General features: G+C 37.5%; 1 protein-coding gene across 3 annotated transcripts; it reads right to left on the minus strand.

Moving 5' to 3' along the window:
• Window positions 1–1,001: 1,001 nt before the first annotated feature.
• Window positions 1,002–26,732, minus strand: slc44a2 (solute carrier family 44 member 2). 3 transcript variants are annotated; one of them, XM_038307276.1, is made up of 22 exons: window positions 26,537–26,731; window positions 14,706–14,754; window positions 14,553–14,626; window positions 13,663–13,747; window positions 12,035–12,119; window positions 11,814–11,933; window positions 11,643–11,703; window positions 11,421–11,547; window positions 10,450–10,533; window positions 10,108–10,220; window positions 9,893–10,024; window positions 9,715–9,814; window positions 9,449–9,541; window positions 9,258–9,342; window positions 8,860–9,122; window positions 8,548–8,642; window positions 7,737–7,840; window positions 7,572–7,645; window positions 7,409–7,479; window positions 7,233–7,321; window positions 5,804–5,888; window positions 1,002–1,770 (listed from the first exon to the last, which is right to left on the minus strand). In XM_038307276.1, the coding sequence occupies exons 1-22, from the start codon at window positions 26,571–26,573 to the stop codon at window positions 1,661–1,663; spliced, it is 2,136 nt and encodes a 711-aa protein (XP_038163204.1). In that variant the 5' UTR covers window positions 26,574–26,731; the 3' UTR covers window positions 1,002–1,660. The 3 variants fall into 3 exon arrangements, with proteins under 3 accessions (XP_038163204.1, XP_038163202.1, XP_038163203.1); XM_038307274.1 differs by lacking the exon at window positions 1,002–1,770 and adding an exon at window positions 3,896–5,606 and having other exon boundaries at window positions 26,537–26,732; XM_038307275.1 differs by lacking the exons at window positions 1,002–1,770; window positions 26,537–26,731 and adding exons at window positions 3,896–5,606; window positions 20,361–20,585.

Consider the following 26,732-nt stretch of genomic DNA (forward strand, 5'->3'; position numbering starts at 1 on the left):
GATTATGAAAAATATGACAGCAAAAAGAGTTTGATTGTTCGACCATATATATAACTTTACTGGCTTGTTGACTCCACATCCCCCATCTCTGCCACACATCTCTGAAATTGTTCTACGGTACTTAAGTTTGCTTCCTGTACACTGTTTAGCTTTCTCTTATCTTAACCTTAAGCTGCTTCTGTATTAACCTCAATAAATCCCTTTCTCCCTCCCTGAATGCTCTTTTTTTCTTCCTTAGTGGTTCCTCCAGATCACTGATAATCCAAAGTTTAATACTGGGGAGCATTTCACTGTTCTGGTAGGGATGGTATTATCTACACAGAATTATGTGTAGTCAGCCATACACTTGCATTGCATTGATGTCCTCTCCGTGGAGCTGACATAGTGCATTCCAGTCTGTAACCTTGTAGGGCTTCTTCAGCTTCCTGTGACCATCATTTTAGTTGTTTTTTTTAAATGCATGTTTTCTATTACAGAGGAGTTTAAATTCTAATTATTCTAAATTTTAAAACATAATTTCAGGCAAATTAGTGAATGTCCTGTCAATTCACCCAAATCTAGAATCCAAGTTAAGAGAAAAGGCTGAAAGACACAATATAGTGCAGTAAATTGTAAATAAATGAACAATTCATCACCTTTGAGGGAAGCACAGAGGCCTCAAATTATCATGTCTGTTAATATCTATTTGGATATCATCTCATGGAGATCATAAGTTAGCTGTTTCATTCTTTTTGATTTCAAACTAGATTCTCATTATCCTTAGAGAACATTCTTTTTCAGCAGTAATCTACGTTATATTGGCCAAATAGTATTTAATAAAAAACTTTTTTCAGAGACATCATATAAGATAAATAACTCATGATCATTTATTTATACACTTTTTTTTTTCAATTTCAAAACCATTAATGAAAACTTTCTTATCTGTACACTTGTTAATTTACATTATTCTTTAAAAAAAACAAAAAAAACAAAAAAAAACAATATAGTTTGTTTTGGGTTCCTTTTTTGCTTTTCCTTAAAAATATATACCATGAGCCAGAAAACAACGTATAGGAGTAAAGAATTTTTTTTTGTCTTAGAAACAAAGAGCTTTTCTTTTCTTTACCAAAATTAAGATGAAAAGACAAATATTTAATAACATAATAACAGGAACTGTAAAGCTTTTACAAAGTTAAAGTTATTACAATAAAAAATTTGCATAGCAAGTTAGTCATTAAAATTAGCAGTAAAAAAGCAATGGCCGTAAAAAAAAGTTTAAAGCACTTCGGCAATTTATAATCTCTTAAGGGCTATTGTACCGATAAAGCGAATTAACCTTAAATAGTGCATTTTATTTTGTTGAACTTGCAAAAAGAGTTTCTTTGACCTATAAAGGTATCCATGCTCACTGAATGTTGTAATGAAATTAACAGAACGGTTCAAATAAAACATAAAACGTGAGATATAAAACAAGGCCATTCAGCAATCTGTTGTCCTAAATTAGCAAAAAAAATTATATCCCAAGCTTCTGTACTTATTGCCCCTGTTGGGCAATGTCTCATTAACAGTATGAATTCATGATAAAATGATTCATATATACACAAAAAATACTGTACAAAAATAAAAGGAAACGGCGCCTTAATTTATCTGTTTACCCCCCAAAAAAGCCCTGCTATATGATTTAATCAACAGATTTGGGCGAGTCATTGGACTTCTTCATGAGACTGAGAAGATTCTGGGACATGAAGTACGGCCTCTCAGCAGATCCATCGTTGCGTTCCAGATCCTCCACTGTTACACAAAGAAATAGAAATTCAACAATAATTTCTTGACCCTTATGTTGCAGTTTCTGTGAGAAGTTAACATATAAAGTTATTTTGGGCTGCCACTGATGTGTTCCAAGTATTTAGTTTAACTCGATGCAAACAGGCAATCTAAACGTGGCAAAAGCAGCTTGCTGAGTATCAGGATGCTGAAGGAGAGTGTATTTGTTTGACTTTGCATAGGGCACAGTTGTAGGTTCCAGAAGACATAGATTGAATTCACAGCCCAGCAAACTTTGAAAGAAGCTACAGCAGCAGAACACAGCGCCAGGTACATTTTCTAGACTGAGTGGTCATAGTTTTTGCAGTGAAATCCAGTTGTAGGGTAAGAATCTACAGATACCAAGCATTATTTAAACCCCACAGCCTACCAGAGTGTTCTTACCACATCAATTTGTTGAAAAAGTACCAATCTTACCATAGCAGATTTTTGCAGAATAACACATGATGTCACAAAGCTTCAATGGTCTCAAACTGGTTTCAATGAAGTCAGTGCACCTCTTTGAGCTTCAGTCCCCAGATCTAAATCCAATGGAGCAAACATGGGTTGCTCCATTGGGTTTTAACGGCACCTGAACAAAGATCAAGCCAACATACATGCAGGTACTACGTGGCACTATGAGGGTGATCCAGTACTCAGGTTGAGGGGGGATGAGGGGAAACGGCATCCCCCTTCTTAAATTTCTTTTTTTTTTTTTTATAATCCCCCTTCTTAAACGACCACCCCTCCCATACCACCCCCTGTGACATTTTATTAGTGAATGCGTAAAATTTCTAACATATGTTAACAGTAATGGTAATAATATTGCCCTTTCAACATTTGGTAGGCTGTGGGCTTACGAGTAGCCTGAGCAAAATAAATAAAATCAAAGAATTGTCCTACCCTGACTATGAAGCTGATCCCAGTGGGAAATTTGTCCTCTGCATTTGTCCCTAACTATGTAGGGGCAGTGATAGCGTTGCCAGTCCAGGGACTGACTGCAGTTCTACTAAAAGGTGCCTTGGTCAAAGTCAATAATCGACATACCTGACATGCAAAAACTATACCATGCATATTGAAGTTTCATTTTTTTTTTACTAAACCACTGGGGTGATCTATACCAAATTCTCCGAGGACTATTTCTGCCACCTTGTTAAAGCTATATGAGATGACCTACAGAGGCAACACAGAAGGCAACGCATGGTTTAACCCAGCACTAGTAGGGTGTATCCAATCAGGTGGCTGGGAAGTAACAAGGGAGCACACGTTAGAATTTATCTGGCTTTTATTTGATTAACACAGAGATTGTATATTACACAAAAAGGCTCGAAAGTTTACATACACCACCAGCGAATATTCAGTTCAATTACCCCTTGCAAGCAGGACCTGAACTACACTAACAAGCTTCTGGTAAAATTCTGACCGGATACTTTACCAATCTTTCTGGCAGAGTGGATAGCAGAGTTCATTTAAATTGGGCTGTTTCCTCTCAGACTCACTTTTTAACTACAGTCTATATATATATATATATATATATATATATATATATATATATATATATATATATATATATATATATATATATATATATATATATATATATATAGAAAATGTAGCTTTGGCAAGGCCTTTTCACAATCTTAGTCAAGCCATCCCAAAGTCCTTTCTGATGTGTCCTAGCCTGGGATCATTGTGTTGTTAGAGCAATCATGTGTCGTAGTAATCTAGCTGTTTATGTGTGTTGAAAAAATAGATGAGGAAGACCCTCAGCATGATGCTGCCACCACCAAACTTTGTAGATAGTGGTAATCATGAGCTCAAACTTTGTTGCTTGGCCACTGAGAACAATTTTAAATGAACTCTACTAATAATGCTAAACAGACTGGTCAGCCACCCAGCCAGGAGGTTGTGGATGGCTACAAATCAATATATTGCTTTTAGAATGAAATTAATTTGTATGAACCATTATCATTTGACCCAGGAAAAGAAAGGGTCCAAATGAGTCACTATAGGTCCTAATGATCTAATTGTTAAGACATTTTTAATTGATTGTGGACTAACCAATACAAAGTGTTGACTTTGTTGATGACAAATTAAATTACAGTAACGGGCATTTAGTTTCAAATAGCTGTTTATTTAGTCGCCCTATTTCAGGCATGTCTTTTGAGATTTTAAAGGACCTTTAAAAAAATTATGATCCACACAAAGTCCAAAATGTATAGACTTATATTCTGTTCAGGTTAAGGGGTGGGGTGTCACAAGTCAAAAACAACGAACAAACTGACTTCTATAAAATTGTCAAGATGCCCCTTTTGCTCTCTCTGTTTGAAAAAAACTCACCTGTTTCCATAAACATGAAACCAACTCGGCAGTCACATGTTTACATGGCAGAACGACGATTAAATACAACCACTTGGAATCAGGGATTACACCCAGTAAATTTGGAATGTCATCAAACATTTCAGTAGGTAATTAAAAACAAAAATAAACAAAAAAGAACAAAACCAGCTTACAGGCAAGAAGTACAAAAGCTTCCAGAAACCTAAGACATTAGTTGCAAGCATTCAGAAGGCCGTGTTAATATCATGCAGCACTTTAGACAGACAGAGGAGTTTGGCGGAAGGGGACAGAGCAAGGCCAAAGGAGTCTGTAAACAGGTGGGAGGTTTAAGGGTCCAGAGAGTTCAGAGGTCATGATATCTGCATCATGGCTGAACAATCACAGCACTTAACGCCACTCCGAAATACCAAGGCAAGTAGGTGGCGGTACATTATATGGAATCCCATCATAACGAGAGACTCAATAAGCCAAAAGACACATATTGAACATACACTGATGCATAAACAACAAAAGGTTCAGTACTCCTGGTGTATCAAATAATGCGAAAGATTTTGGCATCAGCTGGTATTCTGTAAACTGTGAAAGTGATTCACCATTGATTGTGATGTTTTTGTTCTGGCTGTAAACATGGTTACTGGTTCTGCAGTGCTTCCACTCAATAGGACTGAGACGACGAACACCAAAAGTAATCAGGCACAGGTTCAGCACGCACTATGTTTTACAGACCTTCACAATAGAAAATCAACACTGCTCAAAACCAACACAAAGGAGTGTGTGTGTGTGTGTGTGTTTTCCAAGCTACAGAGATGCACTGGGCTTTTGACCTGCTTCAGCATTCACTCTGAGCCGCCATCTTCAGCTGGAATGTTCGTTCTCTCACACAGAAAAGCCGAACAGGGTTTTAGCTTAACGGGTCCATATGACAAAGCTGACGGACAAAACTTTCATTCTTTATGCTTTATGAGGTGGATGTGGACCTCGCTTGCTTTGTAGCATCTACTCTTGTGGTGTAGATGGAGGATTATCATCCTTTGACTCCTTTTTTTCCTCTGTTTTCTCCTCACTAGTCTTCTCCCCCTCAGCTTCCACAGCTGCAGCCGGTTTCTCTGCTTTTACCTCCTGTTTTTCTGCAGCTTCCTTCACATCTGGCTCTTCTATTTTCTCGCTTTCCCCTGCCTGACTGACTTGTTCTTCCTTCTTCTCCTCTTTCGGCTCTTCATCCTCCGTCTTGGAATCCAGAGGCTGCTTCACATCATTTTCCTCCATCAGGACATTCTGCTGTTTTAGCTGGACCTCTCCATCCTGCTGCTGGAGAGGTGTTTCCTCCTCTACCTTCACCTCATCCACTTGTTTAGCAGCATCCGTCTGCTCAACGCCATCGCATTCGTCCTCCGTCTTACTGGACTTGGAGAGAATTTCATGCAGCTCGGGATTCATGAAGTAAGGTCTCTCAGAAGACCCGTCGTTCCTTTCCAAGTCCTCGCCTTTTTCCCAGTATTTTTGGGTATGCATTGGTTTAAAATGGGTTAATGGAAAAATGTGGGAAAACGTAAAAGCAGAAGGAATGTATGAAAATGAAATTAATGGGAGACAAAGAGGAGAAAAGTGAGAAACACCGAAGCAAGGAGGCAAAATAAGCAGCTTATCGAATAGAGCTGAGGATTTTTGAAAAATGACTCACAGAAACACAGGAACAGAGTGTCCACACACATGGCGTAGACACTGAAGAAGCCATGGGCAATCAGGTATGAGCCCACTACTACCGTCTGTGAAAAGAAGGGAGATCATGACGTTTTTTTAGAAAACTATCACAAAATTCTGCAATAACTCTCTCTTAAAGGTATAGTAGAGGATTTCCGCAAATTTTTGAAAAGACCCGCCCTCTCCACTTTAAAAAAAATGCACATTCGCAACCCTGTACCCATACAAAGAGAGAACGCCCTTAAATGCGTGCAAGAGCACCAGCCCATTTCTCCATGTGAACGCTCTGTTTAAAGTTACTGTTTGCATCGCTCATACATATTTACTTTCCAAAAGAAGATTACCGGTAGCAAGTTTTCCACTATGTCACCACCGGTATGTGAAAATGGGGACAAGCAAGTAGGACGGCCTTATGTAAACATATCGCCAGAATGATTGACAATTAGGAGGACCACTTTGATGATCCACCAGGAAAAAGAACATCCTCCACTATACCTTTAAGTAAAGCACTTTTTAGACTAATTGACTCTTCTGGTTAAGAGTTTTTAAGAGTAAAAAAATGATGACTGGAATACATCTTCTGCCTCCATTTATGCAGTGTGTTAAATTCATGTTAATGTTTATTTAAAGACATTTTATGTCCCCATGCAGTACCTCCGTTGACCCCCTAGGGGTCATGGACCCCCTGTTGAAGATCTCCGCTTTAAATAAATAAATCTGTCATATCAGTGGTCTGATATCAAACTAATTTTAGGGAAATATTGAACGCGCCTGAGTCCTGAGCTCAAAAATATTGAATAACTAAATATCAAATAAGTACTTTACAATCCATCAAATGCATCAAAACGAAGGATTTCTTTAGCATGAACTTTTATACGCTTATTTTAGTTTAATAAAAATCAGATATAGGTTAGAGACATATATTCTAATGGTTGTATGGGGGTATTTCTATCATCATTTTACTGAACCTAGGGACTTGTTTGTAACAGTTAAGTTGTTTAAAATGTTTTACTCATTGTTCAAATTGTATATATGGGTAGGTTTAAGCTGAAAAGCTATTTTCTTCTATTCATTTTCTGAAATCTGTTTTCATCCAATAATGACATCAGTTTTCTTTTTTTATCCAATTTTCAACAGCAGGTATGTGACGTTTTTACCTAAAGTTAATAAGAAGTTATATTGAGTATAAATAAGTGAAAGAAATACTTTGATACTATGGGAATTATTAGGCATTTTTAGGCATTTCTGATTTCCGACACAGATGATATATTTAAAAACAACTTTTTCATCAAATACAAGATAAAGCTGTCATTTTCTTACATCTCTTATATGACTTCTTAAGTAAAAATGCTAAATCATTTACCCTGAAGCTTTTCTAACCTCTCTGCTGAAGCTAAAGCTGTTCTTACCAGTATCGGCACCCAGTAGTAGTTGAGTGTTGGAGCAGCGTCCTCCACAGCTTTGATCCTTCCAGAGAAGAAGAAGAAAGAGAAAATCCCTACACAGAGATAAAAAGCAGAAATTGTTCACTTCAACTGTGGGTCTCTCCAGAGTGTTTCCATCTATTAATAAAAACCTCCCTTACCCACAATGCCAACAATAAGGAGCTTCCCAAGAAACAGCAGGAAGTCAGTCACTTTATCTAAAACAGCCACCCTGTGTTAAAGTGGACACAGTTTTGAGCTTGACAGCTGAATCCTGCTGCACACTTAGATTCAGTACGAGTTTATTTTGAATGAAAAACAAACCTGATGATGTTTCTCATGAGGAGGAAGAAGGCGTCTCGAGCTGAGGTACAGAAATTTTTCCCATAGATTGCAATCTGGAGAAAAAAAGATCCCCAAAAGAATAAGAAGTGAGCTTCTAGGAAAGGAAAGAAATCAGTCAGCTGTGTTCGAGTTTCAGCTGCTCACCATGATGTAGGCATTCCGGTTCAGGAACTTGATACATTTCTCCAGACACCAGAAGCAGCACTTCATGCAGCTCAGCAGAAATTTGGCAAACTTATTCTGAGCACCTGGGAGACATAAGGGGAAAGGTTACAAAACATTAAGATGAAGGAACATGTTTATCAGGAAAAACGTTCAGTTATTGTTAGAGTGGAAAAAGCTAATGTAGGTAGCTGTAAATAGATCATGTAGGGGTCCACACACGTGGGTTTAATTTACATTGACAGATTATTACCTAAATGTGCAAAATACATATTACTATTTCTCTTTTTAGGTAGTTGGAAGAAATCTGGGCAGAGATGATGATTGCAGATGAAAATACTTTAGCTCTTTAGCTTTACATGATCTAACTTATAACCTTGGCATTAAACAGAATAATAATACAGTTTCCATTTGCATTTGCCAGTTGTCTTCGAATGTGGTCAATGATATAAGGATTTTAAACGTTAAGCTAATAGAAGTAGGTGACATGCTAATGGATAAATAAGAATTATGAGTTATATAAAATCTAAACTACACAATCTTTACATATTCATGACTGTATAACACTGTGTACTTATTAACCCTTTCATCATGTTTGCAGCCGTTGGTGGATAACCAGTTTTAAATGGCCTGTTCTTATATAGACTTTTTTCAAGTCTTACCAAAGAGGACTTGACCAAAGTGCTTTACGCTATATTCAGTTATTCACCCATTCACTCACACACTGATGATGGCTGTTTTATGGCAGTATAATTAATGCTATAATCACTATTTGAATAATGTGTTTTCCAACCTTTTAACTTGTGATCCAAATACTCTAGGATGACTCTGATGACTTGGACTAAAGACAGGATCAGGGATCCAAAAGCCAGGGAGCCTGTGTGGTATCTACACAGAGGGAGGCCAAATATAACAGTTAGTCACCATTTTCCATGTCACATGGCCTCAGGCACGACTGCTGACTGAACATATGCCTAATTTATACAGGATAATCTTTGTTTTTTTTCTAAACAATGTCACCGTTATTTCTATAATAATGACAACATTCTTTTTTTTTTTAGATTTCCAACTAGGATGATTCAAATAAACATATTTTTAAACAAACCTGAGAGCCCGTCCCAGGGAAGAGAAGATGGGATAAGCAGGAATGTCATCTGGCTTCTTGAAGGCCCAGTAATAGGAAGCAAAAGCCCCTGACAGCGTCACCTGGCCCAGTGCCGTCACAAAGTTTGCACACCAGAAGAAGAGGAAGACGTTATAGAACTGAAACAGGATGAGGTATCTGTGGTACAGCGTCTCACCACCATAAAAAGCAAACAGGCACTCTGCATCAGGGCACTGGACGGAAACATTGGATGTGTTGAATGTCTGGGGGAGGAGAAGCAGAAGAGGCAGATCAATGCAGAGATTGTTTTTCTATTAAAAGGCCACCTGTTCATGGTATCGCCACACTGCTGCGCTTTTAAAAAAGGAATCGGATTGTAATACAAGATTTTGGGTCACCTTGGGGTCGCAGGTGTCTCGAGAGAATGCGCACTCCGAGTTGTTGAACACTTTGTAAATCTGTTCATTCGACGTAGACAGGAATCTGGACGGAAGCGTCAAGGTGATAAAGTGACATCTAAAAGATCATGTTACATCAGCCGCAGACGGAACAACTGGATGGGCTTGGTGGAAGCTTAACGAAAGGATACACGGCGGTGACGGCCCAGTAAGCGATCACCACAGCCAGGAGGGCGAAGGTCAGCAGCGGGTAGAACATCGCTGACATGACATGACCAACAGCTCTGACAAGAGAGACGCTCGGTTATTCTGAAGAATGCCTTTTATAGACACACCTCTTCATAGAACTCATTATATAAACCTTTTAGTGTAATAAAACCAGTATTTTGTCTGCAAAAAATCTGATTTGATCCAGTCCTTTTATACAATCTGCTCTAAATGAAGAGTCAGAACTGACCTGCTGGCTTCCTTGATGAGAGCAATAGCGATCATGATTCTTTTCCTGAGAAAGATGAGCAGCAGGATGATGATGAACTCCACAATTGCCAGGATGATCACTGAAAATAGCAATTAAAGCAGATTAAAATGGTGAATGAGCAGCTCACTAAAAAATATAAACTTTGAAAATATCTTACTGAAGGCCAGCCAGGTCTGTCTGATCTGCAGGTAGACAGAGAAGTCTGTCTGCAGGCCGAGGTCCTGGATGCTGACGTCTGCGCCTGGTTCTCCCTTTAGACTGGCATACTCCATGTAGCAGTGGAAGATCCCTAAGCACGGTCGAGCTTGTTAGTTTCATTAATCTTCTTTAAAGACAACTTTTGATTTTGTTCTGAGACTTTATGGGTTTTACCGTATCCAATGACGATAATGACCAAAACAATCATAACCCAGACCATGACGGCGGCCAGGAAGCGCAGCAGGACGATGAAAATCAAGCTGACAACCATGGCGATCACCAGACCACTGCAGAGCGAGGACAAATTCATGAATAATAGAATTAACTGGAGTTTAATCAACCAATCAGAAGTCTGTCTTTACCTCTCAGATATCATATAAAGATTATTCAGACAAATCCCACTGAAATAAACATCTGAATCTGGTTTAGGTTAAATATGATCTAAATCACTTCAGAAAGAGGTTGATGTCTCAATGCTTAACTTTGTACATTAACAGTACAGATATGCTGACTTACAGTAATATCCAGTGCCAGGACTGGGTGTAGTCTTCAAAGATTCTCATGGCCACCTGACGAGCCTCCAAAACAACATTCGACTTCCTTTCAAGACAAAAATAAACAAGACATAAATCTATAAATTCATCTTTGAGGCTCTGGATGGTGTCCTAATCCCTTATCAGGCAAATAAACCACTTTAATATTACGTTATTTGTTCAGTTTTATATCGCTTCTACTTAAATTCAATTTATATGAATCTAGAGCCATATTTTTTCTATTTGTTGTGCTCAGTGACCTGCAGCATCCCTCCTTTGACATGGGAGCTTAGCTCGGAGCTCATCTGCCTGGCTGTGTGTTTCCTGGACGGGGCGGCCTGTGGAGCTGGTTAACAGTTGCCTTTTGTATCTCTGCTTCTTTCTCAATGTCTGTTTCTGTCTCCTTGAACCCCAGTCGGCCTCGGCATTTGGCCGCTCACATACTGAGCCTTCTTCTGCTGGAGGTTTCTTCCTGTTAAAAGGCATTTTTTCTTCTCTACTGTCGCTACAAGCATGCTTGGTGTGAGGGATTGCCTTTGAATTAAGGAGTTGATGCAATCTGCTAGTTTTCCTTAGATAGAAAACTTTGAATCAGTCTGACTGTATGATCTGGTAAACTATCTCTGTAAAGTGTCTGGAGATAATGTGTTGGGAATTGGCGCTATATAAATAAACTGAATTAAAATGAACAAGGAAGCTAATATTTAAATACATGAACAATAAAAAAGTTTGGTCATTGATTGACTTGAAGAACAAAGGGAGAAGCTTGTAAGCCTGAGAACACTTTCTTATTGGGTGGTTTCCTCATGTGGGTTTTATACAGCAGCAGTGAGTGGTGCACTTCACCAAACGTCTTATTGACTCGTATTACGCATTAAGATTTTAACATTAAAATGAAATAATTCCACATGTCACCAATGTTTTTTGTGTCTCCCTAGAGAAAGGTTGACTCACTTTGATGCCTCCAGCACATCTGTTGCATTGACTCTGTTATTGTCGTCGTCGTAGAATGCTGTCTCGTTTCCCACCACCACCACCCCCCCTTTCAGCTTTCCCAGGGCCGGCAGGCAGCGCCGTGTGACTGTGGAGGAAGGACTTTAATCACTTCTTCAACTCTTGGCAGAAAACACTCATTAATAGAGGCAGGGGCACAGGAAGTAAAAGCTTGCCACTTACAAGCTTTACTGGGCAGCAGCATGGCAGGACACAGGCTGTCCCTCAGGATCTCAGGGGGACTCTGAATCATGCAAAAAATGGGCATTAGTTAAAGGTTCTCTGATACTCCATGTTTAACTGTATACATCTGAACTACTTAGATGTAAGTAACCTGTTTATTTGAATATTTACCAGCTTGGTGAAGTTGGTTCCCTCCTTGCAGTATTGAGTGTAGTATTCATGGTCTTCCTTTTTGCCTAACTTTGCCTTCACCAAAGTCATGTACCTGTCAGGACACTTTTCCACACATAACTGGGAGCAAACAACACACAAACAGGAGGTAGTCAAGAAACACCCACTATGCCTTATAAGAACGGTAGTAACAGGGAACAGATGTAGCAAGACTTCCTGACCTGCGTGGTGGGGCACTGGAACTCCAGCAGCACCAGAGGACTGGCACATTTCAGGATGTTGAAGTAAAACAGGAGAGGTTTCTTCCTGCAGGGCAACAGTAATAATCACATACATCTGGTCAGGACATTTTATCAAGAATTCACTGCTAACCAAAGAGAGCACTGCATATTTGATCAAAAGTCAGGTTTATCTCAAAATACCACTTCTTATTCACTGTGATTTTTTTCTTTTTTTTTTCTATATTAACTACAAGGGCAGCGCCTTTGATAGCAGCAACGCTTCGGGTGCTGTGCTCCGCCATTTATTATGTCTATATTTTGTCCTTTCTTGAACCAAAAACCTAACCTTGGCTCTACTGGAGTAGTGCTTCAGGATGGGAGACAAATAAAGACTTTCTTCTCTGATCTTTCTTTGAAACAGATCACAGAGCTCAAGGAAGAAAGTTCAATCCATAATGAGTACCAGACTGGGACAAGAGAGCATCCATCAGATAAGCAGGATGCTATGCAACCTTTGGAGGAGCAGCAGAGATTTAAAGCTCATCTGTCTCCAGGTTAACTGCCAGTGATGCATTCAATCAATGTTGATAATAATAATCGTCAACTAATTCAATAATAGATTAATCGTTAACTGGAGGATAGAGACTCCAAAACATGCCTTTAGGAGACAGAGCAACCCAAAATTGTAAAAAAAAAAAAAAAAAAAAAAAGTGTTAACTTTTTGCACTAAAGATAAAAAATCTTTATTGTCTGTCAATATGCTCTATCCAGAACTCCTCTAATGGAAAAGCTTTATTTTCACTTGGCTTAATTTGGCAAAAAGTATTCTTCGAGGAACCTTTTGCTATCCAATTATTAATCGATTCATCAAAAAAATAAAAAAATAAATCAACAGATAATTCAGTTTGCATACTAATCATTAGTTGCAGGCCTAAAAATGTAAATCCCCCCCAAACACACAAACATAACTGTAAAACATAGTGTTGGCAGCATCATGCTGTGGAAATTGTGGTTTCCATCTGGCACAGGGGAGCTGCTAAGGGCTGATAGTCAGATGAATGTAGGTAAATACTGTACAGGGCAAACTTGGAAGAAAGGCTGCTAGAGGCTAATAGAGACAGGAGGTGGGGTCAGAAAATTACATTCCAACAGGACACCACCCTGCAGGAAATGACTTAAAGTATCCTCCTTTGTAATTGGAATGGCCCCGTCAAAATACAAATCTAAATCCATTCAATGATCTGTAGCAAGATTTAGAATCTGCTATTTAAAAAGTCTTTTAAAAGTCTTTAAAGACTCTTCACAATGATAAATAGCAAGAGCATGTCGTTCTCTAGATGTGCTGCAGCTGGTAGAGACGTACTTCAAAGATTTGCGGCTTGCCTCAAAAAGGTGATTCTACAAAGTAATGACTCAGACAAGATGAATACAAATGCATGCCACAAAAAAGCAAAGCAAATATGATGCATTTATCATTTACTCCACTTTGTTTTGGTCAAATATAAAACCTCAGCGAAACACACTACAGGTTAGAGTTGTGTCATGATGTAATGAATACTTTTTCGAGACTACATATCTGGAAGTTATTTAAAATCATCCGCAAGCTTTGATGTGATTAGGTGACTTACTCCAGCGGGGTCCCGGCCTGCCCACAGAACTGCCCTCTGCTGTCTGTGGGATAAATTACTTTTCTGGGGTCACCCTGAGACCAGGCTGCAGAGAAAATCAACACTTTAGTTTCCATTTGTACCTATATTTACAAGCTTTAAGAATAAAACAAGTGATCTTCAGATAAGATCAATAAATAAATGACCTATTATTATTTAAAAAAATTAAACAGCCCATCTGCTCTCAAAGAATTCAGAAGGGTAAAAATCAGTTCAGCACTGCCAATCAGAAGCACTGATCATCTAATGATCAACAAGTGGAACCACCTTGTTAAAAGCAGTGTAATGGTAGGATTACAAGGCTTTTCCATGTAATCCTACCATCTATGATCTAAAAATGGGTCAAAATTTCTCAAAAAAGTGTATTTCTTCTTAATTTGAATATGTAAATAAGATCTACCAATATAGTGAGTATTCTTACCCTTAACATAATATAATCAAATGTTTTGCACTTGAAGCAAGAGCCTGCAACTGTTTTTTCTTATTTTAAATTTTATATTGTTTTATTCCATTGGCAGTGTCTCACTTACCTGCTCAATTCAAGAATAGTGCACTTATGTTGAGAAAGATTGAATGGCAGTGTTAAGGTAAGGACTGTTACCTGAGATGGATCTAAAAAGCACAGAAGAGCTGACTAAATGTCCTCTGCAGTCACAGATAAGGTCAGTCAAAGTTCTAGTGTCTCCACCCTGAGCTTTACAATCACTTCTAGATTTTAACTTCCCTTTTACCATAGAGTGATCTTATCCAGTGAAAAACAGAGGACTTTATGAGTTTATGTTTATGTCTACAGCCTTGGCCAATATTTTTACAGGTTTTTAATAAATACTGTAACAGAACAAGATTCTTACCGAGGATACCGACAGCAAAGTAACCAAACAGGGCGAGAATGAAGAGAATACAGCAGAGGATGTCTGTGCAACCCCTGAGGGAAAAAACAACAACAACAACATAGTATTCCTTTTTTGTTCTTTAAAGAGACAAAAACAACAGAATGAACAGACCTGTTCTGGATCGGCCCTTTGAAATTCGGATCGAACTTCCTGGACTCCCCTAAAATGAAAATATAAAGGAAAAAAACATAAAATGTGACGAGAAAGCATCACATGCAGCAGAGCACAGGGGAACTAAAACCTGTCGTTGTTTCAGGCATCCTCTCTATCTGACCACATGGCGACCTGTGAAACACTTTACACCAAATTAGAATCCACATGAAAGCTGAACACGACTCATTAGAGGTCAACCATCTCAGCTGTCTGTTGACTGAAATTAAGAGGTAAAAGTTCAAAGAAAACTAATAAGTTTAAACAAAAAAACTCACTTTTTATACTTAGAATGTTATGGTGAAGTAATACTTTCCACAATAATGAATAAATAGCTCATTCAAAGATATTATAGTAACTCTCCAACTAACAGAGACAAAATAAGAAAAATAAATTCAGGGAAATTTAAAAAAAGGTATTTTTAAATTAAAGAATAGAATAGAATAGAAAATCCCTTTATTGTCCCACCATGGGGAACTTGTGGTGTTACAGCAGCAGCAAAAAGGTTATAGTAGAATGGGTCACATAATGTGGACCTTAGAAAGTGTAGGAAAATAACAGAATAAGTGACAGAGTTAAGAAAATAAACAAATACAATACTATACTGTACAGTGTTTTTATAATACAAATACTGTGTATCCGAAGAATAAATAATCAATATACAGCTATGGACATTTTTACAGTAATGGACATGTGAAAATAGCAGCAACACCAGAGATGTGCAAAATGACAACAGCGTGTTATTTAACCGACTACGACAGAAACTGTGCAAAAATCTGCATCAATGTTACAATTTTTTGAGGTTCTTAGGAACAGTGGTGGTTATAAAGTCTTACAGCTGCTGGGAGGAAGGATCTGTGATAACGCTCCCTGGTGCATTTAAGGTGCAGCAGTCTGTCACTAAAGGAGCTTTCCAGTTCAGTACCAGCTTCATGCATGGGGAGAGAGATATTATCCAACAGAGAAGTTATTTTAGTTAAGGTCCTTTTGTTTCCCACCTCCTGCCCTGAAATTATGGCAGAAAATAAGTATTTGGTCATTTGTAAAACAAACAATATTTCTGGGCTTTACACACATGTAAGAAGCTGTTCTGTCCTCTACTTGGAAGCGTTTTAATATGAAATTTAATTTGGATATTTCTCTGAAAATAATATGATGAATAAAGTGACAAATTAAGCATTTAATCTTTCAGCAATGGCCCACCCTCCCGGTTCTGTATTTATAGTGATGTAACAGTATGTCCCTTTATTTTTCGATAAAAGATTTTAAACTCATCATAGCTTTCTATCAATAAATCACTGTGCACATCTACACCCTGCCATAGTTTCTCAATGCACTCCATGATCGGCTGCATGGTCTGCTTATGTGAACCGCAACGTGAGGCATTTACTTAATCATATTTAGTTACTTTTACACAATTGTTTCATGTTAGCTGGGTAGGACATAAACAATTGTTTTAAAGTAACTAAATATGATTAAGTAAATACCAAAAAGCGGTTGCATTATTTTTTTCAGTGTATTTGAACCTGTCTTGAAGTAGTGACATGAAGCAAGTGAGGCGTCTTTTCTTTGAAACCCGGTAATCGCAGCTTGATATGTTTTCCTACACTGAGTCATAATAGAGCGTCTAAATCTGACTTTTCTGAGCCGCTCTGAAGAAGATTTTCAGGAAATGTTCGACCTCTGTCATAACTAACAAAGGCAATGCCACTCTGTTTTAAGTTCAAACTTTGTTATTGACCAAATGTTTATTTCCCCCCATAATTTACAAAAAAATTATTTAGAAAATCCTGCAATGTGATGTATTTGATTTATTTTTCTTATTTGAAATGTCTCTATGATGAAAATTACAGACCTCTCCTCTTTCTAAGCATGAAACTCTCACAATAAGTAGTTGACTGAATACTTTTTTTTTGCCCCAGAGTATAGAAGCTTTTTTTTAACATCTTTTTGAGACCGTTCTGGTAGGAGGTTTCCATGCATTTTATCTTGGTAATCAATGTTTTGCAGCTCTTTGTTTTATTCTAAACTGTTTTCATGATGCAAAGTTGATGCAAAGTTTAAATTTAATTGACTTTTCTGAGTGTCATTTTTTTCTGATGCTCAATGGGTATAAAATATCAATTTTCTCAAATATATAGTACATAAAACTGATTATTATCAGAAAAACCAACTCCTTCCTGATCAGTCTGCTTTCTCTCCTCAGACCAACTATAAAGTTCGACTCACTTCCTGCAGTTCTCTGTTTCCAGCTTCTTGTTGCTTTTTGTAAATAAAACATTAAAGCTCACCGGTTCTCCGTGTGATTCTGCACGTGGGTAAAAAAAACTACAAACCAACATGACAGCGTTGGAGATGGCTTTAATATCACTGTGGCATCACCCAGAACTACGGCTATGAATAGCTCTGTCGCTCTGGGTTTTAAAAAGGCTGTCTGCCACTAACCTCCATTACAAGTCATAACAAGTTAGTTGTGATGGATTTGTATAATATGTTTTTTACATGATTTATAGACTTCATAGACTTCATACTGAATATTCAATGTGATATGCCTTTTTTTTTTTACCATAAATTACAGTAATCTACTGATGCTATGAAACAGCAAGTGTGTGTCAAAATGATGAAGTCTTAAGCCCCTCTGAAAATGAGAACATCATCATTGTTCAATGCTGACTTCACAGCAACGTGTACTACCAGCGGCCTATCAGCTATCCAGTGAATAAATAGAGATCAGTGTTGTCATAACTTGTCTCACTGCTGTTAATCTACTTCATGGTCACAGGTCAACCCCCCCACCATCACCACCACCATCACTAAAAGTTCCCTAGGGCATTGGGTACAGTGGTCATAAGGTGCATTTCTCAAATAAAGGTGTTGACAGATGTAACGCTCTGGAAAGGGGATGAGTTGAAAAACGTACCTTTTCATAATAGCCTGTTTAGTCTCTTTCTTTTGACATGATTTATCTTTACAGATGAAAAATTACCAGTTCATGTGAGAAGCTTCAAACTTCTAAGCTTCTTTCTTTGTCCTTTGGATGTAAAATCTGAGTGGTAGTAATCCAACCTACCAAAGAACATCTAGTATATTTAATGAATTCATATATTTGAGCCATCATTTTATCTTTTTCAAAAAGCTTATTTCTAGTCTCTAGCGGCCTTTATTTTTCTTATTTTTAAAAGGAAGACAGGAAATGCAATGACCAAAACAAACCTACCACTCTGATGTATTTGGATATAAAGTACTATAGTCAGTATTCCCCCAAACCCCCAGTTTTTCTCCAACCATTATTGTTCAGACAATATGTAAAGCCAAAGAAACATTTGTAATGAACACCCTGGGTAGCTGTACACAAAATATACAACACCTTTGAAGTGGACTAACACAGAAAGCACAGAGTACACACTTCTATAAATTATCTCTTTGTGGTTAAGAACATCTTTTAAAATCAGATGTTTCCAGGCCTGGCGATATAACACCTACATCTTTAATTTAATTCAGTTTATTTATATAGCACCAATTCACAACACATGTCATCTCAAGGCACTTTACAGTTAACTAGATCATACAGTCAAATTGATTCAAAGTTTTCTATCTAAGTAAAACCAGTTGATTACATCGACTCATTTACTCGAATGCAATCCCTCACACTAAGCAGGCTTGTAGCGACAGTGGAGAGGAAAAACTCCCTTTTAACAGGAAGCAACCTCCAGCAGAACCAGGCTCAGTGTGAGCGGCCATCTGCCGAGGCCGACTGGGGTTCAAGGAGAGAGAAGCAGAGACAAAAAAAGAAGCTGCAAAAGGCGGCCCCTTCCAGGAAACACACAGCCAGGCAGACGAGCTCCCAGTGTATGCTTACCCTTCTGATCTGTTTTACTTTTGCTCTTTTGCTGCAACCAACAAATTGACAATGACAAATATAAGGAGCTGAGTGAGCTGACCCCATCATCTCCCAAAACGTCCACTGCATCAACCCAAAGCTCCCTCAATAGAGAAAACACAAAAGCTATTCATTAAATCCTACCACCTGGCTGCACTCTACCAAGAGGTTCTTGCAAAAGTGATACCACCAAGAAGCCCACAGCAGCCACACAATCCTCCCCCACCAAAGCCAACACCTGTCAAAGCTATTGAAGTATAGATAATAAACGGGCCAAAGATAGTTTGAAGCATTATAACAACAGATGATTAGGAGCGCAGAGGAAATTTCACTGCCATCACTGCTGAAGAATATAAATAAAATATGTAACTGTGATAATGTTACAGAATAAGAACCCACAGTTTACTGCAGTTCACCCACAACTTTGTGCAAAGAGTTCAAACATCTTCAAATATAAATAAAATGCCCACAGAGAACGGTTAGAGACTAACTGGTTGATCATATCACTTTAATCATGACTATAAATGCATGGCACTTAAATTATTCTAATTAAATAAATGTTGCAACCAGAATATCCTAAATGAAACATTTATATTATGCTGAGCGTGTAGTGTAATTGTACATATTGTGCATATCTGATTACAATATTTATTGATATTACCACTGCATGATCATTTTTGAGATCAAGAAGCCCTGGTTAGAAACATGATTTTGGACAAAAAAAACAACAAACTTTTGTATTAATTGGAATAAAATCTGCTACCTCTATAAAGTAAGCTATTGCTCTAGATGTTGGCTGCTAGGAAACAAAAATCACTGTATTGCTTCTCTAGATGTGCTATCATTGTAGTCCTTAAAAATAAAATGAGAATCCACAGAAAACAGGATTTGGCCACACAAACCTTAAAGAAATGATTGATCTATTAAAAAACAATCAAGGTTGTAGAGCTGCAAGCTCTATATTCATCACAACTTGTGCAGGTTTACAGTGGTGCATTTAATATATGCTGCACATAAAGCACATACGAGTTAAAAAGAGTCAGGCCTGCTTTTGACAAAGACCTCCTCAGAACAAAAGGATTCTTCTGCCTGACCGTCATTCCTCACAACCCACAAAATGGCTCCCCAGTGACGGTGGATGGCTCCCCGTGGGCATCACCAGCCGCCATGGAAACACTTCAGACGAGGCAGAGGGAAGAAACTTCAGCCGAGCCCACGCTGACCTCAGATCACAGTGCAGCCGTCATTTTCAGAAAAACGTGAACCAGAACCAGCCCAGAAACGACACCCTTCAGCCCCACTAACAGGAAACCAGCTCGACAGAGAAACTGACAAACCAGTAAGATTTTCTGCTGTCCCTTTGACATGTTAAACATTCCGTCCCATTATTGTAAGAATCGAACAATAACCCAGCAACATTTAAACTACAAGTTACTGTTACATGTGTAATATAAGCAGCAGGAGGCAAAGTAAACTATCCACCATATAACGGCCTTAGAACCACAAAAAAAGTGCTTCTACACCAGAACAGAGAGCGACACAGGATGCCAAAAAGTTTCCTGCCCATATGCTGCAGACGCAGCTCAGATATTTCACTACTCAAAGGCAAAATGTGACCACAGAAAAAAAAAGAGTATAAAAACTGACTGAAACTAAAAGACTAATTTCTAATAATTCTCGGTTCTCTTAATAGAACCTCAAATGTTATTGAAACGAGTCCAGAAGAGAAACCGTACCTGCTCTCTCATACATGGTCATTCTGTTGTGGTTTATCTCCCAGTTTGTCTTACAGAGAGTCGATCGACCCTCCTCAGCAACGATGTTTTTTTAGCAGCAGCTTGTTGTTGTCTCCTTCCTTTACCGGCTCTGTGTCCTCAGACCTTTTCACTTCCTTCTTTTACTGCTCTGACTTTACCAACTGTTTGACTGCTTCCCTCAAGTCTCTCACTTTGAAGCTTTGAAGGCAATTTGCAACAGAAGTTGCCTGACATTGGTGTTTTGAAGATAGGACAGATTGTTAGTTTTTATCTTTTTGTTTTACTGAATCATCAAGACAGGTTTGCTGACATAGGAGGAGAAGTACTCGTTATGTAAACATCCTCTCCCTCCATAACTTACTCCAAATGAAACAATTTAAAGAAAAGCAGCTTTAGATGAAGCGCCCTCTTCTTGGTGTCTCCTCAGCTTACTGTTCTCCGTTTAATTAGTGTCCTTAAGCAGTATTCATTCCTTTTACAGCAGACTTTAAGGCTCCATTAAAAAAATTTTAAACTTTTTTTCTGCATTTCTGAGGCAGTAATTTTGTTTCTAAAGCATTATTGTTACACAGAGAACAGCACATCTGAGATAAGGCCATCCTACACATTCACTGGTGCACATGACCGCCTCCACCATCGTGTGACTGGAAAACAAAACAATAACTATTGATTCCATCTGTCACATGGTTTTGGAAAGGCAGATCTATATAAGCTTTTATTAATCTTATTTCTGATTATAACAGTAAATTCAGAAGAAAAAGTATTTTCTGCGCTGCTGGATTATTTACTCCATGGATCATTTTTCAAAAGGAAAAGTAGAAAAATCTACATCAAAATGATTTTTCATCACAACAACAAATGCAAGTTGGAACATTTTCAAAATAGAAGCTCATATAATGTGGACATATGGAGCTTTAGTTTTGGGGCTCAAGATTGTGATTTTAGTAGTAATGCAACAAAACAAAATCTATGCTATGACTGTTGTTTGGGATGTTGCCTGCATGCAAATAAAGAAATTCACCAACTTCAACGTACAAAACAGATGTAATAATAATAATTATGTACAGCATACATTATACCGGATCAAAAATAGATATGTAAACATCTGCAACATAATCAAGAAGTTTGTTCCTGATAGGAAATAAGCAACTTATTTCTCAAAAGATAATATAATAGTGTGGAAAAACTATCATCTTTGAATTTAAAAACAACTATTATTCTGTTTTTATCAAGATTTAAATAAATATTTTAATTTACAAAAATATTCCCAATGATCAAATCTTTACATTTTTGTTTAGCTGTAGATTTGCACCGTTAGAATTTGGAGAAATTACCTTTAGGTTCCAATTCTTTGAAGTTGGAGGGCTTTCAAGCCATTTTCCTAATCTTTAGCTCCTGCCTTTAATATCAGATCAATGTCTGATTTCTAACATGGCCGCTCCCGAACCTTACATTCAGTTAGAAAAACAATGCTTGTAAAATTAGAACAGAATTTAAAATCTAAATGAATTATTGTAAGGGACATTTTAAGGTCATTTATGGCAATCAATTGAGCCTAAAAATCACAGACATTTCTTTAAATACCATTAAAAGTTTAACAACCTAACTCTAAGAAAAGCTTAGCTGGTTTAAGTGGTTAGAATGACTTTTATCAGCCAGGTAATGTTGATTACTGATGATTTGAAAAAAAAATTCTGTCAGGACACACAAAGGCTTTCTACTTGTGTACTCAAATCAAACACTGCTATTCAATTCTGAAACGTGGGTTAAAAAAAATTAAATATGTGTAACGTGTTATGAAATGCTAATTAGGCACGTGTTCATGAGTTTGGTTGTTTAGGTAAACATCATCTAGTTAATAAAAAGGATCTATTCTTTATTAGACCAACCAGATGCCCTTCATTTACCAGCAGCAAATTCAAATGCAAATGAAGCATGTTGACAGACATAGTGGATTTCAGTTATGGATGGTTTTCAGTATGTTTATCTTCTTCCTAGTCATTTTCAATGTTTTGTGTGGAAATATAAAAGGCTAAAAAAGGTTCAGTTATATTTGACTGCAATAACTTCTGTTGCTTTTTGTCCTCGGCATACCAATTGCTCGGATGAAAAAGAAAATAAAAATTAAATATTTAAAAAATAAATAAAGAATAAAAAGAAACAATGCAAAAAAAACTGTACAGTCATTAACAAAAGCAGACTCAAAAAGACTATGTAAGATATGGACTATACTTTAAATAGCAAAAGATTGGTCCTCTCTGAACTGCATCCCAAAATAACAAATAAAAAGCTGTTTTTTTTTTTTTTTAGGGGATTCTGCAGCTAGTGCCCTGATAGCGAAGCAGCAAAACTGTCAATGTGAAATCTGCAATACAAAACGTAAAAATTGACAAAAAAGTGTTTCTGTTCGAGATGTAGATAAGTAATAAGAGATTTAACTGATTATTGTTATTATAAAAAAAAAAAACAATAAGGCTGATCCGTTTTTAGTAGTTATTAATAAATGAATCATGAAGCAACAACTCAGGCCAGAGGATGGTAAATAAAAAGATTAAATGTTACATAATTATTTAAACCTGCTTGGAGAGCCAGTTCAAAGTTATAACTGCAATACTGTAAAACTGTTATTATTAGCCAAAATAATAACTGCGGAAAGAGTAAACAGTGGTATAGCAAATCTATGCAGGACTGGGAGGAAAGGATAAAAGCAGCAGTTTGTTTTAGTTACTGCCACCGGTTGGACTGAAGGTGTTGTGCAGTTTTTCCTTCAGGCTGATCTAAATGAATGTCCGGGTCCTTTAAGGGACTGCTGCATGGTTTAAACAGGTTTTAGGATTTGAATTGCTGCGACTTTAAGTAAAAAATATGGGGCTCCATAAAAGACATTTCATCCCAGCGCTGCGTGTCCTGAGCCCATAACATCATCAGTGACCCCTCACAGCCCTACCATGGACTGTTCTCCCTGCTGCCCTCTGGGAAGAGGCTTTGCAGCATTCAATGCAGGACCAGCAGGTTCTGGAACAGTGTTTCCCCCCCTGCCATAAGACTGTTGAACTTGTACACATCATATTTGTACTGCATGGTGAATCTTCAAAATAGAACTCACTCAATGTTTCTACTGCATTTTGCACCATATCTATTTATTTTCCACATCAAGGACCTTTTGCAGCATGTCTCCCCTACACTGTTTACATTCTGATCACTGCTGCGCTTTCTAAATAGAAATTTCATTTGTATTTTCATTTTCACTGCTAAGCTGCTGCTCATTCACTGTTAGAAAGCTGTTTAAAATGATATTTTGTTTTGTATACACTGTGCATGCAAAATGACAATAAAGTTTGTCAAATCATTAGCAGGTAAAATATTTTTATTAAGGCTATCATATGTGACTTATACTGACCCAACATTGTAATTCATTGCCATAATATCCTTAATTTGGCAGGTTGAATCAACTTTATTATTTGTAAAAGAATCAAAATTTGAATGTTTTAAAAGTAAATAAAAAATAGAACAGCATTTTTGACTTCTTTGCTTTAAAAGAAAGAATATAAATAGAAATGTTTCATCAAAAATAAGGTGCAGTTACCACCTGCTGTAACTAAGCCTTTGTTTTTTCATAGTCTTAAACATATTTATTGCCTTTTACAGTAGGCATGAAATCTCTCCCTCTGTAAGCTGATAGGAATTAGGATCGAAGGCTACCTTTCAATCATCCTTTCATATGAAGAGCTTAATGAATTTGAAAGACAAAGCTCTTAGAGCTGAAGATGAGGCAGCTCTTTTACACAGGAAGATAGATCTCTGATTGTGCTGGAAACCACACAAACAGATTTCAAACCTGATGTTCTGCCAAATATCTACAAGCTGAGATGGGCTCATAGATGTTTCAAAATAAACACGGCAGTAGTTTTACTGATTTTAATTTAGTGCATGCAGATGATTTGTTCGTTCTTGAAAGCAGCCTATTATCTTTAGGCACAACGTCAATCTTTGTGCAGGTTTATGCGACTAACGCTGGCACTGAATGAACTGGCATTTAGCTGTGGTCAGTATTGGAAAGAATCTTGAAATAATTCATAAGGGGTGTGAATGTTAGGGTTGGAGTAATCCCACTGTATGTGTGTGTGTTATTGTTACAGGCTGTGATGATGTCATGGCTGATGTGTGCCCATAATGGGCTCTGAGGGGTTATCAGATGAACCTTTTCCTGCCCGCCTTAATGGATTCTCGGCTACTGTGCGTTCGTGAATAGGAGGGAGGGGATACATTTCCATTTTGATGATCTTATTCTTTACAGATTTTCCTTTTTTTTTATACTATTTTCAATCATTCAGGATAGTTCCCTACATAGATTTGTACAAGAATTACAGATTCTCCAGAAAGTCTCCTCGAAACAGAAAAAATGCTCCAGTTAACAATTTATGCTTCCAACTTATGAATGACTGGATCAATTTAAAAAGAACAGGTTGTCTCATTTATCTGAAACATCCAAATCGCCAGCGCAGAAGCATTTAGGAAAATGTCTCAATATTCTCAGTAAAAGGAATCCACGCAGTGTGGTCGTGTCAATATGGAGACATTGGCAGAACTAATATTGACTGGAAGTCTCCTGACTTGCGTCTGCTGTGTGTGTCGAGCAGACAAGGCTGAACATAGTCCAGATAGTGCAGGCTGCAGCCTGTCTTCAAACATGAGCACCAACTTAGAAACAGGGGATTATGTTGCAGCCCACGGGTTAAAATACATGGTTAAAAAAGAACTACCGGTAAGTTAAATCTTTAGCATGTAAAAATTGTAGTATGTTTAATTTTCCAGTTTAAAAAGTTCCACTCAGCCTCATCTAAAGAATCAATTACTACAATGAACTTTTAAAAATGTGTGCAATAATTTAGGAGTGCCTGTTTCACATTTTAAATATGTTAGAGTAGGTACAGATAGAGATAAGATTATCTCATGAGTAAAAATACCAATACCATAAAACACATAAGAAACTGTCTCTGGATTGCTTTCTTTAAAATAGAAAAAACAATCATTACCACTGCTGATAAAATAGTGCAACATCTTCATACACTGATGCAATATTTTATGTAGATTTGTTGACATAGGCTGAAATATAAAGAAAACAAGCACTAAATGTAGTAATAACTTTCTGCTGATGATTGCAGAAAGTGTTTAAACTGTAGGAATGTTGTGGGTTTTTGACGCCATTATCCAGCCCTGTGTCTATTGGTGAGTTAAAGTCTTTTCACCATTTTCAGCCATAATGAAGCAAAAAATTAATTAATACCAAAACAAAGTATAGTTCCTCAAATATTCAAATCTCTGTGTGGAATTTAGCAGAAAGACAGCAGTGGGGTTGTGTTCCCAGTGAAACGGGATTGTGGCTTTCCATGACTATCATCTGATGTTGTAACTCTTGACTTGGGGTTTTTGCAGCAAGAAGGCTGGTTATTAAAATCTTATGACTCAGACTGTATGAGCAAGAAACCAGCTCCGACACAAGAAGACCAGGACGGGTCTCCGTGGGCAGAAGCTTTGGAAAATAAATAAGAAATAAAGCAGTGAGTCATACAATTGTCTGGTAGAGGGTGGGTTTCTCAAAACATGGGAAAATAATGATTCTATTTTTTTTAAGCACACTTCTTGGGGTTATTTGTTGTTTGGTTTTTGTGGGAAATGTGGGAATCTGAGAAAGAAATGAACATATGCTAATCCATAGTATGGATGTAATGGATGTGGGTGTGTGTGTATGTGTGTGTGTGTGTAGTACACACACACACACATTTATTTTTCAAGCTCAGGAGATATTTATATATTAATAATAATATATTAATTCACACTTTCAAATTGAATTTAATGATTATTAACAGTCCAGTGAAGCAAGACAATAATTAACAAAAGGTGGAGTTTAATGTTTATCTAGTAGGTTGTGAAGATTGGGACCAAATAATAAATAAACAACCTTTTTACAGCATTAAGTGTTATTCTTCAATGATAACTTCATATATAAAAACATATTTTAGTGTCTAATGGTGCAAAGGGTGTCTCCCGATCAGCTACACACCCAGATCCACACCATCAATCCACTGCAGTCATTGTTTCCGTTTTCTTGGAGGCAATGAAAGCTGTCATAGATCAACCGTTGCTGCTCTTACCGTATTTAGATTCTGGGTTTTTCTCCTCCAGCTCCATTCTGGTGCTCGGTCCGTCTACTCGCAGATGATCTGATCTCAGACAGCACAGTTACCATGGAAATGTGCTGGAAAGAAAAAGCATAAAGGATTGATCGTCTGCCGCTGCTACAGGGAGAGAGGGAGAGGCCATCCCAAAACACCACGGATTCCCGTCACA

The sequence above is a fragment of the Cyprinodon tularosa genome, unplaced genomic scaffold, assembly GCF_016077235.1.
Source record: "Cyprinodon tularosa strain WSP-4 unplaced genomic scaffold, ASM1607723v1 ctg607, whole genome shotgun sequence".
Lineage (NCBI taxonomy): Eukaryota > Metazoa > Chordata > Actinopteri > Cyprinodontiformes > Cyprinodontidae > Cyprinodon > Cyprinodon tularosa.

What these genes read in the sequence shown, in the direction of transcription:
- slc44a2 (XM_038307274.1), bottom strand. Translation starts at nt 26,573, where the DNA reads ATGGAGCTGGAGGAGAAAAACCCAGAATCTAAATACG. An exon ending in CCTTATTGTTGGCATTGTGG is followed by an intron (nt 7,322 to 7,408) that starts GTAAGGGAGGTT and finishes ATCTCTGTGTAG; the next exon opens with GGATTTTCTCTTTCTTCTTC. An exon ending in ACTACTGGGTGCCGATACTG is followed by an intron (nt 5,889 to 7,232) that starts GTAAGAACAGCT and finishes TTCTTTTCACAG; the next exon opens with ACGGTAGTAGTGGGCTCATA.